Source organism: Anastrepha ludens, chromosome 4 (assembly GCF_028408465.1).
Source record: "Anastrepha ludens isolate Willacy chromosome 4, idAnaLude1.1, whole genome shotgun sequence".
In the NCBI taxonomy this organism is placed as follows: Eukaryota; Metazoa; Arthropoda; class Insecta; order Diptera; family Tephritidae; genus Anastrepha; species Anastrepha ludens.
Window position 1 is genome coordinate 84,245,029 of NC_071500.1, and position 18,305 is coordinate 84,263,333.

At 38.0% G+C, this 18,305-nt stretch overlaps 1 protein-coding gene across 1 annotated transcript; it reads left to right on the top strand.

The window, feature by feature from the left end:
- The first annotated feature begins 1,305 nt into the window (after positions 1–1,305).
- LOC128862020 (bestrophin-4-like) lies at positions 1,306–6,224 on the top strand. Its single transcript, XM_054100416.1, has 4 exons — positions 1,306–1,574; positions 2,483–3,236; positions 3,303–3,476; positions 5,290–6,224. The coding sequence occupies exons 1-4, from the start codon at positions 1,396–1,398 to the stop codon at positions 6,004–6,006; spliced, it is 1,824 nt and encodes a 607-aa protein (XP_053956391.1). The 5' UTR covers positions 1,306–1,395; the 3' UTR covers positions 6,007–6,224.
- The last annotated feature ends 12,081 nt before the right edge of the window (positions 6,225–18,305 follow it).

An 18,305-nucleotide genomic window follows, 5' to 3' on the forward strand; every position in this document is an offset into this window, starting at 1 on the left:
TGATAAAAATTTCTTCCCAATATAACCCTGATCCTTCACCAGTGTCCATTTTAGATCCCTCCGTGTAGATCTTAGCGGGTGTGTTGGCTTTTCGATTTTCATTAAGAAATTCCTTTCGGAACAAAGAATGGGAGGGTGATAATCAAAATCACTGGGTACATCCGGATAGGAGTCTAAGATGGTTGTATGTCCAAGTGTGACAGTCTTCCATTGTGAGGATGGCGGGTATGGATGGCGTGGTTTTAATGACGCCACATATTGCTAATGCCGCTGATCTCTGCACCTTATTCAATAAATTATAATAGGTTTTTTTCAGCATAGCACACCACCACACAACATTTCCATATAGAAGAATGGGTCTGACGACAGCAGTGTAAAGCCAATGAGGTTCGCTTTCCTAACTCTATCAAAAATCAAGTAACATTTTCAACAACTTGCACTTCACTATAACAAAATTGAATGGCTTATGCACTGGTTTCCAAATATTTTATAATTCTGGTTAAAAATTTTAAAATTTTGATTAAAATTTGTTGAATTTTTTTAAATGTTTCTACATTTTATACAAAGTTTATTATTGTATTTATTATAGACTGTACTAAATTTTTACAAATGAATAAAAAACATTCAATAAAAAAAATAGTGCAACCTTAACAATACGTCGCGCTGCTATTATTTTGACCGCCACTGTATATTTCATACACATTTATGTTTAGCGCTTCCCCATTATTATTTATTTGTCGTTATTGTGTTTGTTTTGTTTTTGTTCTTCTTCTAAATATTTTTTACCGAAAGAACTGTAGATTAATTCCCACTGGTGAAATGTTTTTTCATACAATTTTGTTCATTCCTATGATATGCAGATAATCCTGATGATAGATATATTAAAATTCTTATCAAAATTTGTTCAACATGCATGAAAATATCCCAAAGGATATTAAAATCGTTTGTTATTATTTAAGAAATTAGTTTGTGTTGTGAGAATTGAAATTTGGAAGCAATGAAAGTGGAAGTTCAATCAAAAAGACTAGATTTAAGGGTCGAAAATATATTTCATATGAAATAAATTTAGAAGAATAATAATAAGAAATAAAACAAGAAAAGAAGAAATAAAACAAGAAAAAACAAAGGCAAACATTCAAAGAAATATTTGAGTCCTTTGGCTTCAAAATAATCGATACTACCTGAGTTCTGCAGCTTTTGAATGTTCCCTTAAAAGTGTTTTCCATATTCGCCTTTCACTTGTCAAAAAATGGAATAAATAACAGAAATAACTGAAAACTTAAAATGTCACAAACAATTATTTTAACTAAGAGCTTGAAATTGTAACGAGAGAAAAAAGTAGTTTTAAAATTTTCTTGATTTATTAAAAGGCGTGAAATTTGACTTTGAGTTGCAATGACGGTGTCTTATCAGGCTCAAGTGGCAACTAGCAATTTCAATTGCTTCCTCAAGCTCTTGGCGCGCTGGCGTGGCAGTATTTATAAAATTATTTGGATTGATTTGGCTGTATTTATGGTCTTATATTATTTTTTTGGCATAATGTACCGCTTCGTGATGGGACCCGAACAAAAGCGGTAAGAGGAACAAAGGAGAAAATAAAAGCAGAAATTAAACAAAGCGAAATATTTATGCAAAAGCAGACATAAATGTAAAAGGGATGCGACGCTTTTAATTTTATAAAAAACAATGTGACAAAACACCCACGCGCATTTTCCTTGCAGCTTCATACATTCAACCAAGGCGAATCTATTAAAGGTGGCGTCTTGGGTTGAATGCAAAGCGCATTCATTAAAGGTGGTGGCACAAGACCTACAACAATGTTCTGTACGTTTGATTGTCAAAGCAAAGTATTGGCAAAGTATAAAACTAATAATGAATTCGCCTTGTTTCGTTCTGAGCTGACAGCCGCATGAAGACGGCGAAAGCAAAAAAACAACTCAGCTGATTTACCGGTACCACCATTGACAGATTCGCCTTGCACTCAACTCTACCTACAATTCGTTGGTGTCGATTATACAACTACAATGATTTAGTGAGTTTTGGTGGCTCAAATTTCTTTTGAAGGAAGAAGAGAGAAGGAGAATGCAAATACTATAATCTTACTTTTGCAATGTGGTACCAAACAGCTGAAGAAGCATCTGTTATAGATTCGCCTTGACTACTAACCTCACGAACAGACCGCCTTGTCTCTTCGCTGATATTTGATTTTTTTTTGTTTCCTTGTTCATTCCACTCGGGAACATAGGGCTTCGAAAAGACTCAGTCTTACGTTGGTTTCGTTAACCAATTTTGCTTTCTGACAGGGTAGGAGATTAGCCTGCCTCTGATATTTGATAGTTGAAAGAAAATTCATAAGAAGAGTCTGGATTTTAGCTACTTTCTCCATATTTACAACGATAACTACATATACATAATATAACCAACCCAGTTGGACACTTTCTATGCTGACTATATTAATTTGAAATAAATTTCTACTCCACAGCCTATTTGAGCTCCTCATCCACTACTGCCACAACTCGAGCACTCTCATACCGCTTTCGTTTGTGCTCGGCTTTTACATTGCCGTCGTCATGCAACGCTGGTGGACTCAGTACATCACTGTGCCGTGGCCCGATCCCCTTGCCGTCTATGTGAGCACACTCTTTGTGGGACAAGATGAACGTGGACGCATGATGCGTCGCACTGTAATGCGTTATGTCTGCCTATGTCTCACCATGATCTTTATGATGGTGGCGCCTAGCGTGAAGAAACGTTTTCCCACTATGGACTCTCTAGTCGATGCTGGTTTGTTGACCGACAATGAGAAGGATGTACTAGTCGCCATGGATGAAAAGTCACCGAAGCATCGCAAGCATTGGGTACCGCTCGTGTGGGCCGCCAGTATTGTGTCGCGTGCTCGCAAAGAGGGGCGCATTCGTGATGATGTTGCGCTCAAGACTATTTTCGATCAGTTGGATGCTTTTCGTAACAAGTGTGCCGTTATTCTGCATTTCGATTCGGTGCCGATACCACTGGTTTATACGCAAGTGGTAGCATTGACTGTGTACTCGTACTTTTTGGCGGCATTAATCGGTCAACAGTGGGTGCCCAAGGAGGTCGATGCAGATGGACATTTCGATTGGATCGACTATTATGTGCCTATTTTTACAATGTTGCAATTCTTCTTCTACATGGGTTGGCTGAAAGTGGCGGAGTCGTTGCTAAATCCATTCGGCGATGATGATGACGACTTTGAGGTACTCGCATGCGAGCTGGCGTTTGAGTGTGAGTGCGACTGTAGGTTTTTTTTATTTTTATTTCAGGTAAACTGGATGATTGACCGTAATTTGCAAGTTTCCTATTTCATTGTCGATGAAATGCATCACGAACATCCAGAATTGGTAAAAGATCAGTATTGGGATGAGGTTTTGCCTGGTGGACTGCCGTATCCGGACGATTTTCAGAGAATTTCAACGAACTTCGCTGATGTCGGGAAGGTAAACAGTGCTTTTAGTTTTTATCTAAAAAGAGCTTATTATCTTCAATGTGAAAAGAGCTCATTACCTTCCATGAAAAAAATTGAGGGTTTTCGAATATCTGTTGTGAGACCATAGGTGAGTTCTAGTAGACCTGATTGTGGTGATATTCAGCAAGCGCGACGTGTGCACTCGCTTATAGGTATCTCGTATGTGGGTTCAGTAACACAGCAGTAGGACCCAGCTAGCAACGTAACTGTCGCCTTAAGAAGATAATTTAGTAATTGCACTCTGGGGAATCAATACCTGCTAAAATGCATTATTTCCTAGGAGAGGCCTAGGAATCCTTAAGCCAGGCAGCTCATTTGTATGTCATGTGGCTGCTCTGTACCCACCCTAACTTGGCTTGTGAATGTAAATAAAGCCATATCGAATTCTCCATAGACTCCAGCTAGAAGTTATTTTTAAAATTAGCAGAAAGAAAAGGAAAGTTTAAAGCGCTTAGGATGGAAATTTTTAAAATTCGTGACTGAGCTAGAAATTACACTTAAAAGTTGTGCTTAGGAAAGACAGAAATCTTGCGACTGCAATAAGCTTGAGGTATACCTCGAGTTGGAATGCAGCAGTTATTCCTATTTTGACGTTTCTCTTCATTCTACCCTTCAAACTCTTAGCCATAACCTTAATTCATCTACTACTTTTACACCAAGGAGGTCCAAATTGGTTGGATTAAGCTCACATATTGGAAAAATTCCATTCCATTCTATCTTTCCTTGTAATAAATATAACTAGAAAATACGCAGCCTGACTCTGCTTTTAAGTCAAACTACGAATATATAGGTAAGAGTGGGCAACACAGTTACAAATCAGCAGAAATAGAAAGCGGAGAGCATAAATTTCTCATCCTTGTTTTGCAAAAAGTCTTCTTTTTTTCAAAATTTTAAAGGTAACTAGAAATAATTGTTAAATTTGTTTAATGCAGAGTGATAGTAAATATCTCCAAGTAATATAGGAACGAAATGGTTCACTAATCGGATGAGTAACTTTTTATTTGTGACAGTTTAAAAATTAATTTTATGATTTTTTAACACATTTTGGCTTACAGGCACGCCTGACTTGTGAGTTCATGCAATTTATGTTAGGAAAAAACCTTTCAGAAGAAACTAACCTCAAAACACAAAAAACCCAGTGCAAATCGGAGCATTCTGTGCATAGTTATTAGATTACATACATATGGAGGTGTAAACATTTTAGGATTTTTTTCTTACAAAAAGTAGGTATAACCACAACAGAGACTTTAAGATAAGAATTGAAGCAAAAGTTGCGCTTAAATGTGTTTTAAGCAGGAAGAAGTAAGCGGCCTGAGATTAAATCCTTTTTCGGACTTTCTGATGTCCGCTTCTCCGCTCACATTCGGAATGATGAGCCCATATTACGCATCCAAGAGAATTAGGTCTCACAGGTCAAATATATCGGTTTATATGACTAGCATCGGAAGTGGTGAACTGCTGCAAAGGAAAATCACTCGACTTCCTCGATTCAAACGAATGCAAAACACAAAGAAATAGACCGATCTCGCTGAAACTTAGTGTGTAACTTAACAACTGTGTGACTAAAAATAACCACGTTGTGCGCCAATAGTGCCATCTCTCTCACTTTTCACAGACTTTTCAAACGATTCTCGTATTTACCGAAAGTATGATATTGGTCAACTATTGAATTCAAATTTGATATTGAATTGGTATGGAGGTTCTCAAGAATTTTTTCCAAGCATAGAAAATAATAGTTCAACTATGCGAAGTTGAGATTAATACACTTCTTCATCTCATTCCAGTCGGATGGTGCTGCTCACTTTGTTTGGAAACGACGCGATAACATGGCCATCAATTCCAGTCTCCACAGCAGCATTTCGCGCATCAATTCAGTATTGAAACGTTTGATTAGCAAAGACGATACACAAACCACCACCATCAGCCCTACACATCTCTCTACCAGCTCTAACTACAGCGATGATGAGGAACATACCCAGCATTCAACATCTTCTTTTCACGAAAGACATGTAATTACCAATAAATATTCCGTTGCAGCACCACGTCCAGCGGCGAAAATATCTGATCGCACCAGAGAAACAGCAGAGTCGCGAAGCTCCCGCTTGGCAGTCGATCAGCGGCGTACGCTTTCAAGCACTGCAAAATCCATCAGCTACGAGGAGGATCACGAGGAGAGCAAAATAGAGAAGGATGATTTTGATTTGTTGCGTGAAGAGCGCGAGCGGCAGCGCCAGGAACGTCAACGTCAACGTATTATGCAAAATGTTTATACGGCTACAAGTGCTACTGCGGATCTGTTGCCGGCATTGATAGCATCGGGTTTGAATTTAACAACGCCATCAACCCTATCGATAACTCTGCAACCTACACAACAACAGCAGAGTGAGCATCGTAGCGGTACCTCGAATGCAAAAAGTAGCAGTAGTTTGGTCGACAGCAAAACAGCCTTGAAGGTTGAGGCCAAGGAAAAGCGCGATGATGAAGACAGGCAGCAAAAATGAGGCATTCTCGCGTTATGTTGATGAATTTGTTATAAACATCTGTTTTATATTTTAGTTCCAGTTATTATAACTTATTTTAAAACTGTGCTGGTATATTTTTTTAAATAAATACATACACAAGCTGTTTCTAGAGACGGGTCTAACTTTGACGTCGTCTTCAGCCACAAGAGAGCGCTTTGAGTTCAGTAAAGAAACGTTCAGTATTTGTAAATTTTTTGAAAACCGCCATCCATGTATTTATAATTATTCAATTTTTATTATCACACTATTCCACTATGCAACTTTGGGTTTCACCAAAAAAAGGTTATCCAAAAACGTTTGTTTTCGCTAGATTTTAGTACGCCGAGTTCAGAAATTGTAAACTATCAAATGTAAAGTAAATTATCGGCAAAAATGCTGTAGCGAATAAAAAAAAACATTCTCTGACACTTTGGAAATTTAGAAATTGTGGAAAATTTAAGCTAAGATTTTGCTCAGTGGTTTTCATTGAATTAAAATTTGATGCCATTCGCGATATTAAAGTGCCATAAGTCTTTAACAGTAAAAGTTAACATAAAGCTGTAAACTTACATTTCGTGCGATCGAACAAAATGAGCTCGCCACGGTGCTTGGAACTTCATAAAGGCTGTTTTTTTAGAGGTTAGGTTTTCAAGATGAAATAAAACGTATATAATTTAATGTTGTGGCCAAGAATTTAGCTTTATTATAAAGATAAGGGTTTGCCATTATGTTTTAAAAATGATTTCGGGCAAGTGGCCGCCGCGGCTGGCTCGAATAAATTCCAGCCGAGAGGCCCAATTTTCGACCACTTTTTGCAGCAATTGGGGCCGTATGTCAGCAATAACGCGCCGAATATTCTCTTCCAAGACGTCAATCGTCTCGGGCTTATCTGCGTAGACAAGCGACTCACATAGCCCCACAAGAAATAGTCCAGCGGTGTTATATCGCACGATCTTGGAGGTCACGCCACAGGTCCACGGCGCGAGATAACGCGCTCACCAAAAGTTTCCTTCAATAAATCGATTGTTGCGTTGGCTGTATGGCATGTAGCGCCGTCTTGTTGGAACCAAAGGTCGTCCACATCAACATCGTCCAATTCAGGCACGAAAAAGTCATTAATCATGGCTCTATAGCGCTCTCCATTGACTATAACTTGACTGTAACATTATGGCCGGCTTCATTTTTAAAGAAATATGGACCAATGATTCCCTCTGCCCATAGAGCACACCAAACAGTGACTTTTTGAGGATGTAACGGCGTCTCAGCAATGGCTTGTGGATTATGTTCACTCCAAATGCGACAATTTTGCTTATTGACATACCCATTCAACCAAAAGTGAGCTTCATCGCTGAACAAAATTTTCTTGTGAAAATCGGGATCGGTGGCCATCTCGTTTGGGTAATAAATTTGCACGATTTGCAAACGTTGTTCAGGTGTAAGTCTATTCATTATGAAATGGCAAGCCAAACTGAGCATAAATCAAGTGACAGCTGTCAAAAAGACCATCTACGAAAAAAGTAGTGCCAACTTGAAAACTTAACCTCTAAAAAAAAACACCCTTTATAATGTTCGTTGAAATCTGGAAAAATGTAGATGCTACTATTATCATCTATATAAACTGCGTCGTTAGTAATTATTTGTTTTCACAAATCTGATAAGAGATGAGACAAATCAGACTTAAAAGGCATTCCTTCAAAACTGAGCAATATTTTCTTCAAACTCCGATGCGATGGAAAATTTTTGTTTCCGATAAAGCAGAACATAGCGTTAGAGCCTGCAAGTCATCGATGTATCCAACTTTTTACTTTTCTGAGGTGCCTTTAGTGTTTATCCACTATTGATAGTAGAGAGTTTTTGTTATTAGCTAAACATCACTTGTCCTGGCGCAAAGTATAATTCTTGGCTTGAAAACTAAAATTTGCGTAAACAAAATATTGGGTTGGCAACTAAGTAATTGCGGGTTCCACTCATAGATGGCTTCTGTTAAATTTTTAGGTTTTCAGACGTAGTACAAATGTAAAACGTTTTTGTTATTTGATTGTTGGCAATTCAGCTGTCAATCAGTAAAAAAAGTTTCGGTTTCGTAGTTTTCGTTTGCATTGGTTGAAAAATGGAAAATCAAGAGGAACATTTTTGTCATATTTTGCTTTTTCATTTCCGCAAAGGGAAAACCGCATCGCAAGCTCATTAAAAGTGATCAGCTGTTTATAGTGACGAAGCCTTAAGAGAACGGCAGTGTCGAAATTGGTTTGCCAAATTTCATTCTGGTGATTTTTCACTCAAAGTTGAAAAGCGCTCTGGTCGTTCTGTTGAAATTGATGGCGCCCTAATCAAAGCAATAATCAATTCGGATCGTCACAGTGCAATACGTGAGATTGCAGAAAAGCTTCATGTATCACATACATGCAATGAAAATTACTAAAAAAACAACTTGGCTATGTTCAAAAACTCGATACATGGGTTCCTCACGAACTGAAAGAAATGCATTTAACGCAACGCTTTAACAGCTGCGATTTGCTAAAGAAATGTAATGAAAAGTATCTATTTTTAAAGCGACTGATGACTGGCGATGAAAACTGGGTTGTTTACAACAATATCAAGCGGAAAAGATCGTGGAGCAGGCCAGGTGAACCAACTCAAACAACATCAAAAGCTGATGAATAATCAAAATAAGGGTTTGTTATCAGTTTGGTGGGATTACAAAGGAGTTGTCTACTTTGAACTCTTACCACCCAACCGAACTATCAATTCTGATGTCTACATTGAACACCTAACGAAATTAAACAATGCAGTTGAAAAAAGTGGTCCGAATTCACAAATCGAAAATATATTGTATTCCATCATGACAATACAAGGCCACATACATCTTTCTACACTCGGCAAAAATTATTGGAGCTTGGTTGGGACGTTCACCATATAGTCCTGACCCTGCACCATCTGATTACTTTTTGTTTCGATCTTTACAAAACTCCTGGAATGGTAAAAATTTCAATAATAATAATTCTATGCAGACCCATATAAGCTTGTCATGTAAATTGGTTAACCGTTAGGTGTAAACAACTAAACTGTTAGCGGAGACAGCGGCAGAGATAATTTTTTAGTTCACATTTGAAAATTAAAGGGAACACGTGTGGAAGTGTTTTTTTAAATAAAATGGAACAAGTAAATATGGATGAAGTTGATGTGATGACGCGTTTGCTTCGTAAGCTAAGTGCAGCAAATGTGAGTCTGGAAGAACGTCAGCGACTTCAGGCACAAATTGAAGACATTATGGGACAGGAGTCCGATCCATTTGAAACAAGTGGCGACGTAGAAGATGATGAATATTTTCCAGATGAAGATGACTTCGGTGAAGCATCAGATATAGAACAGGAAATCGAGTTAGAGGCTGTTCTGGATGAAAACCATGATGATATTGAAGATTTAGTATAGAGAAGCTATCGCCCTTCAGGCTTCACCCACAATGGAATCATGCAGCACATCTATTACCCAGGGCCTTATATACAGGTCAAAAGATGGTAAGATGTGGAATTCAAATCTTCCACCACCTGGAAGGCCTCGTTGTCACAATGTTACAACTTTTACTCGTAAAGGGCCACTACGAGGAGCGTCACCGAGTCATAAAGCTCTTTTCCAGCTATTGCTGTCTCCTGAAATCGTAAGTATCATTGTGCGGGAAACTAACAGAAAAGCCGTTGAAGCGTTTCGTCTATGGAAGGAAAAGCATCCCAGTAATAAACAGCGTTCTTGGGTAATGACTAACGAAGACGAAATGTATGTTTTTTTTGGGATGCTACTTATTGCTGGTGTATTCCACTCGAATCCTCAGCCAGCGAAAGAATTGTGGGCCAGTTACAATATGCCAATTTATAAGGCCACTATGTCATTGAATCGGTTCAAGAGCTTAACTACTTTCATCCGTTTCGATAACAGTGGTACTCGTGCTGAGAGGTTGAAGCAAAGCAAATCTGCTGCCCTGGACGATGTATGGCTCATGCTAATGGCCAATTTAGAGAAAGCATACACTCCGGATTGTCATGTAACCGTCGATGAACAGTTATTTCCATATCGTGGGCGCACTCGATTCACCCAATATATTCCGAGTAAGCCGGCTAAATATGGCATGAAAGTGTGGTGGATTTGTGACTCTGTTTCAAACTATCCTTTGAAAGGTATAATTTATACCGGAAAACCACCAGGTGGCCAGCGAGAAACGAATCAAGGTGAACGGGTCGTCATGAAATTGATGGAAAATTATATGGGCAGCGGTAGGACTGTTTATGCTGACAATTTTTTTTTTCAACATACAACTTGGCAGAAATGTTGATGGATCGTAGAGTGACTTTCGTTGGTACCGTAAGAAAAAATAAGACCTTCATTCCGCATGAATTATTTAACCCGAAGCGTGATGTTAAAAGCACTTTATTTTGTTATCACAATAATAATATCGCTCTGTGCTCGTATATGGCAAAGCCGAAAAAGCCAGTAATTATGTTATCCACTGCCCATTACCGTCAAAGCACCGATCCATTGAAAGGATTCAAGCCAGATCAAATTTTGGACTACAATAAATTTAAAGCGGGGGTAGATACAATGGATCAAATGTTGACTGTCTATTCGTGTAAACGCTCGACAAACCGTTGGCCACTGGCAATGTTTTATAATATGCTTGATATTGCCGGTTTGACCTCATTCATCATCTATGACGAGCTGAATCTTGCAAAGCAGAGTGATAAGAGGCGCTCATTTATCATTGAATTGGCACGGCAGCTAGTTATCCTACATATGACGAAATGGGCGACTAACCCATTAGTTTGGAGGTTTGCTCATATAAGCAATGAATCTTTTCAATATCAAGGTGAGTATGAATTATATACACACCAACATATATCTCCGCGTATAAAGATATGTGTATGCATGTATTCATATTTACTAATTTAAAATAAATTATTTCGCTACTTTTAGGTACCGGAATCTTGTCCATCGACATCAGATGCAGCACAGCAACAATCATATGCTCAAGTTGCTTCAACACGGTCAACGTGATACCATTGTGCTGCTTCTTCTTCGAAAAAGCGACGTAAAACTGCAGCAAATGTAATCGTCCCATATGATTAATGAACATTCCATGCAACTATATAGTTATAAACCCAATTGTTCTTCGTAATTAATACTAATCCATCCAAATAAATAAATAAAATTATTTTTAAAACAGTATTTCTTACATTATTTGTATGGGTCTGCGCAGACCCTTATGATGCACTTACCGCATCGTAAGGCACCGAACATCGGAGGGTTAATCAAGTTTTACTTTAGTTTTACCTCGTTTTATTTGTTATTCTATTAATATTTTGTTTTTATTAGCACTAAGCCAATAGTCAGTAAGAACTTTTGTGATTTTGGGCTAAATTATTAGATGCGGCGCTAAGTTCTCTTGGGGTAGGATTTCCCATTTCAGTGTTTCCTGGTAGGTTTTAACGGGTTTGGCAACGTAAGGCCGAGCGTTGGCATGCTGTATAATCACTTGTTCATGCTTCTCCGCGTATTGCGGCCGCTTTTCGCGCAATGCTCGGCTCAATCTGTTCAATTGAAGCCAATACCGATCCCCAGTGATGGTCTCGCTTAGTTTTAACACTTCATAATAAATAACACCAACTTGGTCCCACCAAATACATAGCATATCCTTCGCAGCGTGAATATTCGGCCGAGGCGACGACGTAGAAGCATGACCGGGCAGTCCCTATGACTTTCGTTTCTTTGGATTGCTGTAATAAATCCATTTTTCATCACCCGTCACGATGCGATGAAGGAAACCCTTCCATTTTTGCTGCTGGAGCAGTTGTTCACAGGCGAAAAAAGAAAAAAACGACGTTCAACATCTTTTGGTTTTAACTCATACGTAACCCAAGTCCCTTGTTTCTGAATCATCCCCAAAGCAAGCAATCGCTTGGAAATTGATTGGCGGGTAACTCCTAATACTAAGTAAGTTCTTCTTGTGTTTGACACGGAGCCTCACTGTCTTTTAAGCGACGGAACCAATCTGGGCACATTGTTTCACTTAAAGCAGCATCTCTATAAGCTTTTTGTAGCCCTCGATGCGTTTCCGCCACCGTTTTTTTCGAATGAAAGAGGAAAATCAACACTTCCCGCAATTGACGATTATTCGGCACAAAATCAGACATTTTCACAAAACCAAAGGTATATGATACGAAAATAAAATCACTAATGTGTCAAAGCAGTTTGTTTACCATATATCTAAGCTTGGTTTATGACATTAGGTTATGTTAGAATCGACTAGTACACACTGCTGGCGACATCTATTGACAAACAGCGGGAACTTAGTTGCGCACCTAATAAAAGAAATAAATAAATAAGTGCATTTTTTAATTTTTCCTCAACTAAATTGGAAAACAAAAGTCATAGAATTTAAAATTTTGTAACGACACTCTCGGTAGTATCGAACTTTTCCTTTCTAAATATCGAAAATATTGAATAGAGCCACTATCGATAATTTGCCAACTCTACTTACAACTCCCAACGTTCCACAACTAATAAATTGGTTGAAATCGTCGAAGAGGTTAATACTCGGAAATTCAGCTCAGTTTACCATTGGCCTTAAGGAGTGAAATCGGACGTTATGTAGTTATTTCTTTGCACTTTTGCAACAAATTGTCTAAATCATGCGGTAGCTAGTTGTATTATTATACCAAAAGGGGCGCTATTGCAAACATAACTCGGTAGGGGATGAAATTCGTATGACGCCATCTACAGCCCATCCTTAGCAGAGATCATTACAATAGTGTCTCGGCTAAATGGTTTGTGTATTCGCTGTTCTTTTCTGTGAAAGATTTACTTTTTCAGTGTTAATTTAACTGTGTGGGCTTAAACTCAGTTTGACTAGAAAGCAGAGTTAAAAACTTGCGCCAAATCACTATAGTATTTTTAAAGGTTTTTCAAAAGTACGCTTTTCTTCTTACATCCGTTTCGTGATCAATATCTTGTGTTTCAGTTAAAGCAACTGTGTCGCATGGTCATGCATATGTACGGGTTGTCATCTTGTTAGGAGGATTGGGCTCAGTAAGGGCAATTATCCCGATAGTGATGCCTTCCAAGTCGGTAAGGTGAGAATCGAAGCTAAAAACTATACATATAACACAGGTCTACCGCAAAACAAAATGTAGTGTCTAGGCTAATGGCGGGTAAAGGGGGCGTCTGCCTTTTATCAAGCGGCTCGCTATATAAAGGCGCATCAATGGCATGGGGATAGACCAAATGATAACTATATGCTATTCCTCATCTCAAAATAAAGTAATTACTGAAACCAGATTTTGGCTCTATGGTCCAACCGGAGTTAAAGGAAATTATATAATAAAATTACATTTATATTTATATATGCATACATTCGAGTATTTATTCAAAGGAACCGAACACATCCTCAAAATATATAGAAGCTCAGCAGTTCACTCACACTATTGAATAAAGTAAAATTCACTCTTCTATTCAAAATTACTACCAAATCAATGTGCACGTACCTACCTATGGATTTTAAATTTTCTCTGTTAAAGTTAAAGTTGTCGCACTACAATGAACCGCCATGGCGTATACGTAACTTTAATTTTAATCGTTATTTGACTGCGTTGAATACAATTCTATAACAATAATTGGTTAATTAACAAGCAATAAAGGGAATTGTTTTGTTTGCATTTTGTTTTTGGTTTTTCCTTTGACATTTGTGTCCCCAACAACAACAACAACTGCTTTGTTCTTCATTCACTTCTACTGCGCGGCATGTTAGTAATAATTATATAATAGACAACTGATGCTACTGCAGGCGAATTGAGCTGCAAATGTGCCACATGTATGTAGTGTGGCAACATATGGCAATAACAAAAACCATTAAGTACATGCAACAACAAGTGCAATATCAAAGTGTTTGTTACACTGCAGCTGCAGCCGAAAGCAGCACTTGGTGGCACAGCAATTAGCGCCATTACCATCATTTGCGGTTCGTTACGCCGCGCAAATGACAATCGCAACTACACATACGTATGTACAATAACAAAATAGCTATTGGATGTGTCGCTGCTAATGCAATTGTAAATGATATTAACTAAAGGCGAATGGAAAAAAACCGGCAAAGCAATTCACGCGCGGTTGCAGGTGATGCAACGCGGCAGCAGTTGGTATTGGTGGGCTGAAGATGGATAGAAAGCGTGGTAAGTGAGAATTATATAGAAATCAAGAACGATAGAGAGCTTATGAATGATGTGAGGAGTAGTTTTATTGTAATTTTTCGGTTGAGGTATTAACACTTTCAGACACATGACGAAAGAACTTGCGAAAATTTCAGAAAACTCAGGATATGAATGGACTTTCCATCAAATCATGCGACATTGCACTGGGAAAATTAAATTTTTAAGTTTAGAAATAAACAGGGACGACCTTGGCCATTGACATTTAATATTGATCTTAAAAATTTAGTTCTTGATTGATCAACTGCCTAAAGCACTCTATATTGTGCTCAGACCCAAAGAGGAGAAAGCGAATTTTTGTCTGGTGAAATACTCATTTTTTATAAACATTTTTTAGGATTTTTTTTTTAAGAAAATAAAATGCGATTGTTTGGTGGTATACAAACACAATATACAACTTTTTTTTTATTGCTTCCATTGCTACTTTCGTTTCTTTTCAGCCCTAACTTTCCATACTACAAGTCTGTTTTCCACCCGAAAAACATACGTTTCCTTCAAAAGCCCGCCATTCTGTTATTTTTCAAAAAAAAATTTCCCATTGTAGCACCTGCCAGAATCACAACGCTACAGAATAATAATCAGTTTAACTTTTTCGTTTCAGATGTCCTGAAGAGCCAAAATCCTGTTGCCAAGCCACCTATCTTTTTTTAAGGCGCTCACTTTGGTGCCACACTACTACAAAAAAATATGTAAAAAAAAAATGTGTGTACTATTTGATGTCAATAATAACATACTATAAAATCCAAACGATCGCATTTTATTTTCTTATAAAAAAAATCCTAAAAAGTATCTATAAAAAATGAGTATTTGCCCAGACTACCACCTTAAATTTTTGAAATAGACGAAAAATTTACACATATTGTCTTCAGAGTGGTAAGCAATATCTCTATATCAGAGCCAATCCAATGAGTCACCTGGATCTGATAAAAAAGAATGACAAACAATATTCCTTGAATAGATCCAGGTGATCCCGGTGATCTTATATACATAGGGATATTGCTCATCATTCTTTTCAAGGATCCAGCAAAAAGTGCTTTTGCAATAACCTCTCAGTATGACTTCTCATCACATGATCTTTCATCATATGATTTTTCATCACATGACATTTCATCATGTGGCGTTACTACAACACCTGAACCCCTCCATACGCACTTCTAGAAACTATTTTTTATTTCTTGCTATTTTTATATGTTGATAATATCCAGGAAATGTTCGAGTCGGACTAAATTCTAGCCGCCATTCTAGCAAACATCAAGTCGTGAACAGCTAAGATCGATATAAAAATCTTAATGAAATTTGTAAATTATAATATAACATATCCCGAAAATGAAATACAATAGATTCGAAGCGCAAGTATCAAAAAGTCGTTTTCATTGATTTAACATTGGCGCCAGCCTCGTCTTTGAAGAAATATGAGCCTATGATTTCTCCAACTCATAGGCCGCACCAAACGGTTGTTTTCACTGGACGTTATGGCTGTTCTTGAATGGTTTCGGGTTAGTCTTCAACCCAAATACAGAAATTTTGCTCATTGAAGTTGCCATTAAGCTAAAAAATGGATACCATGGGGAGGCCAAATTTCGTTCAGCGATTCGGGTCCCAAAATGCGGATCTTTGGCAAGTTTTTCAAGATTCCAACGACTGAAATTATGACACTGTGGACGCTCAAATCTTGGACTAGCTATGTTTTATATGCCTTCAAACCAAAATCTTTACGTAAAAGAGCCCAATTTTATGGCAGTACTAGACAATGGACCGAGTTGTTGTGATCGACGCCAAATCGATTATTCTGGATCTTCGGCAAAACTCTGATTCACAGCTGCAATATTCACTTTACTTCGGGCAATACGTAGTTTAATCGATCGAATATTATCCAATAGTGTAAACTTATTCTCGATTTTACCGATGGTTTGCCGAGTAGTGCGTTCGGTAGGACGATTATGTACACCATGAATTGGCCTGAGCGCGCGATGAATACTTTTCCCAGAGCGTTGATTTTCGTAATACGATCTGTAAACTTTGTTGAGGCGTAAGTCTTTTCTTAATAAAATGTCAATGCGTACTGAAAAAAATTGCGTACTTAGTTTGACAATAGTCACCCGTGATCTGTTTCTCCAATCTGGACACCCTTTATAATAATAAGAATAATAATAATAGCCAATAAAAACCCCATTTATTTGGTCGTCATTAAAATATGCGCTTTATAACTTAATTTTCCCAAAAGCAGCTGCTTTTCAAGATCACTCTTCCTCAGTCTTGGCATTCCCATCGTCTCTTTTAATTCGTTTTATACTCTCTGTGCATTGATTTGTTTGCTTACCCTTTCATTAGTGTACATTTCACACTGTTTTTATTTGTTACCGCCACAGATTTGCGTAATTTCTAATTTACCACTGATTTGCATTGTACGAATACTCGCACTCGAGTGAGTTTTATGGCCTTTCATTACAACTAAACACACAAACGCATATAAATATATGCACCTAGCACTCGTCAGCAAATTAGCAGAACATTTTGTAGAGTATGTATGCATATGTATGTATGTACATATATACGTACTTAGGTACGTGGGTACAGCTCAACAGTCAGGGCGAAAGCCAACATGACACTCACTGACAAGTTCCCTTTCAAATGTCCTTCAAAAATTTGCATAATACCAGGATACATACACGCATACACACGCGAGATGCCACACTCAACTATGTGCATGTACAACAACCCGTTAGTTGCCACATTTTACTGCCGCATTGCGGACATTATAACCGCTTCTTGTTGCGACTTCTTGAAAGTGTCCCAATCGTAGGCAACAATGAGCAACTGAAATGCTTCTTTTCTTTTGCTGTGTGTAATGTAAAGGTGAATGTTTGTATATATGTTAGTAAGAAAATACCACCTTGATAAAAAAGTTCCCGGAACAACCGCCTGGTGATGCTCTAAGTCAACTGATTTGGGTTCCGTTTTTTTTCTTTTTGTTAGGTTGCCACATCTGTGATTAACCTTCCTACCGTCAATGTATTGTCATTGCTGAACATTCGTAAAGTTACGTCGTCTTGTGTAAATCTATAGCTAAATTTGTTTTCTATTTTTCACAGCTTTAAATTGGATTTGAATTTCCCTCAACGAGTTTGTATAAATTTTGCATTCAAAATGGGGTCAATGGGGCGAAAATATTAGCAATTTACAAGTTGCATGAACACCTCAGAAGAGATCCTGATACCATCGAGGATGACGAACGTGTTGACAGGTCGTCGACATAAAAAACTGATAAAAGCATCAATAAAGTGAAAGAAAAGTTGACCGATAACTGCGAATTAACCATCAGAGAACTGGTAGCGGACTTGAGCATTGCTTATGGATCTATTCCGTTTTTTGTAGTTAATAATTTGGGTTTGCGTCGTGTGGCTGAAATGTTGGTTCCAAAGAACCTGAATTTCATGCAAAAACTAGGATTGCGTTTGTATCGCCAAAGACATGATTTCCAAAGTTGAATACCATCCAACCCACATCAAACGCATCATTACCGGAGCTGATACCTGGGTTTTTCGAGTACGAGACGCAATCCAGACATCAGACGAGTGGCTGGAGAGCTCCGAACGAACCAAGACCAAAAAACCACATCGTTTTTAGTAAAAAAAGAGTGATGCTTAAAGTTTTTATGGATTACGAGAGTATTGCACACCCCAAACTTTTGAAAGAAGATCAGACAGTCAGATTGTAGATTGTATATTTGTGGGGGGTTGGACAAGACCAAGCACTCAGTCAGAAAGACCTATGTATTACACCCAGATAGATTACAGTGGACGGAATAGAGGGACAGAATAGATACAGTATGGATGGTAAGACTGAAAAATTTGGTTTGAGGTCACTCCTTCGCGAATTTTTTGTATTCATTGATGAATCTTAAGAGATCCGAAAGTGGCATCAGCGCATCGCACTCCAACAGCCTAAGGCTGATTCTAGAAAACGTAGACCTCATGAAGTTGTCAAACCATAGTTGAATCGATGCAGGATTGGCACCTACAAAGGGATTAAGGGCCTTGTGGCATA

Excerpts from the sequence above, each read along its gene's own strand:
- LOC128862020 (XM_054100416.1), top strand. The coding sequence starts at position 1,396 with ATGACGGTGTCTTATCAGGCTCAAGTGGCAACTAGCAATTTCAATTGC. Across the intron at positions 3,237-3,302 it reads ATGATGATGACGACTTTGAG|GTAAACTGGATGATTGACCG; the intron begins GTACTCGCATGC and ends TTTTTATTTCAG. Across the intron at positions 3,477-5,289 it reads ACTTCGCTGATGTCGGGAAG|TCGGATGGTGCTGCTCACTT; the intron begins GTAAACAGTGCT and ends ATCTCATTCCAG.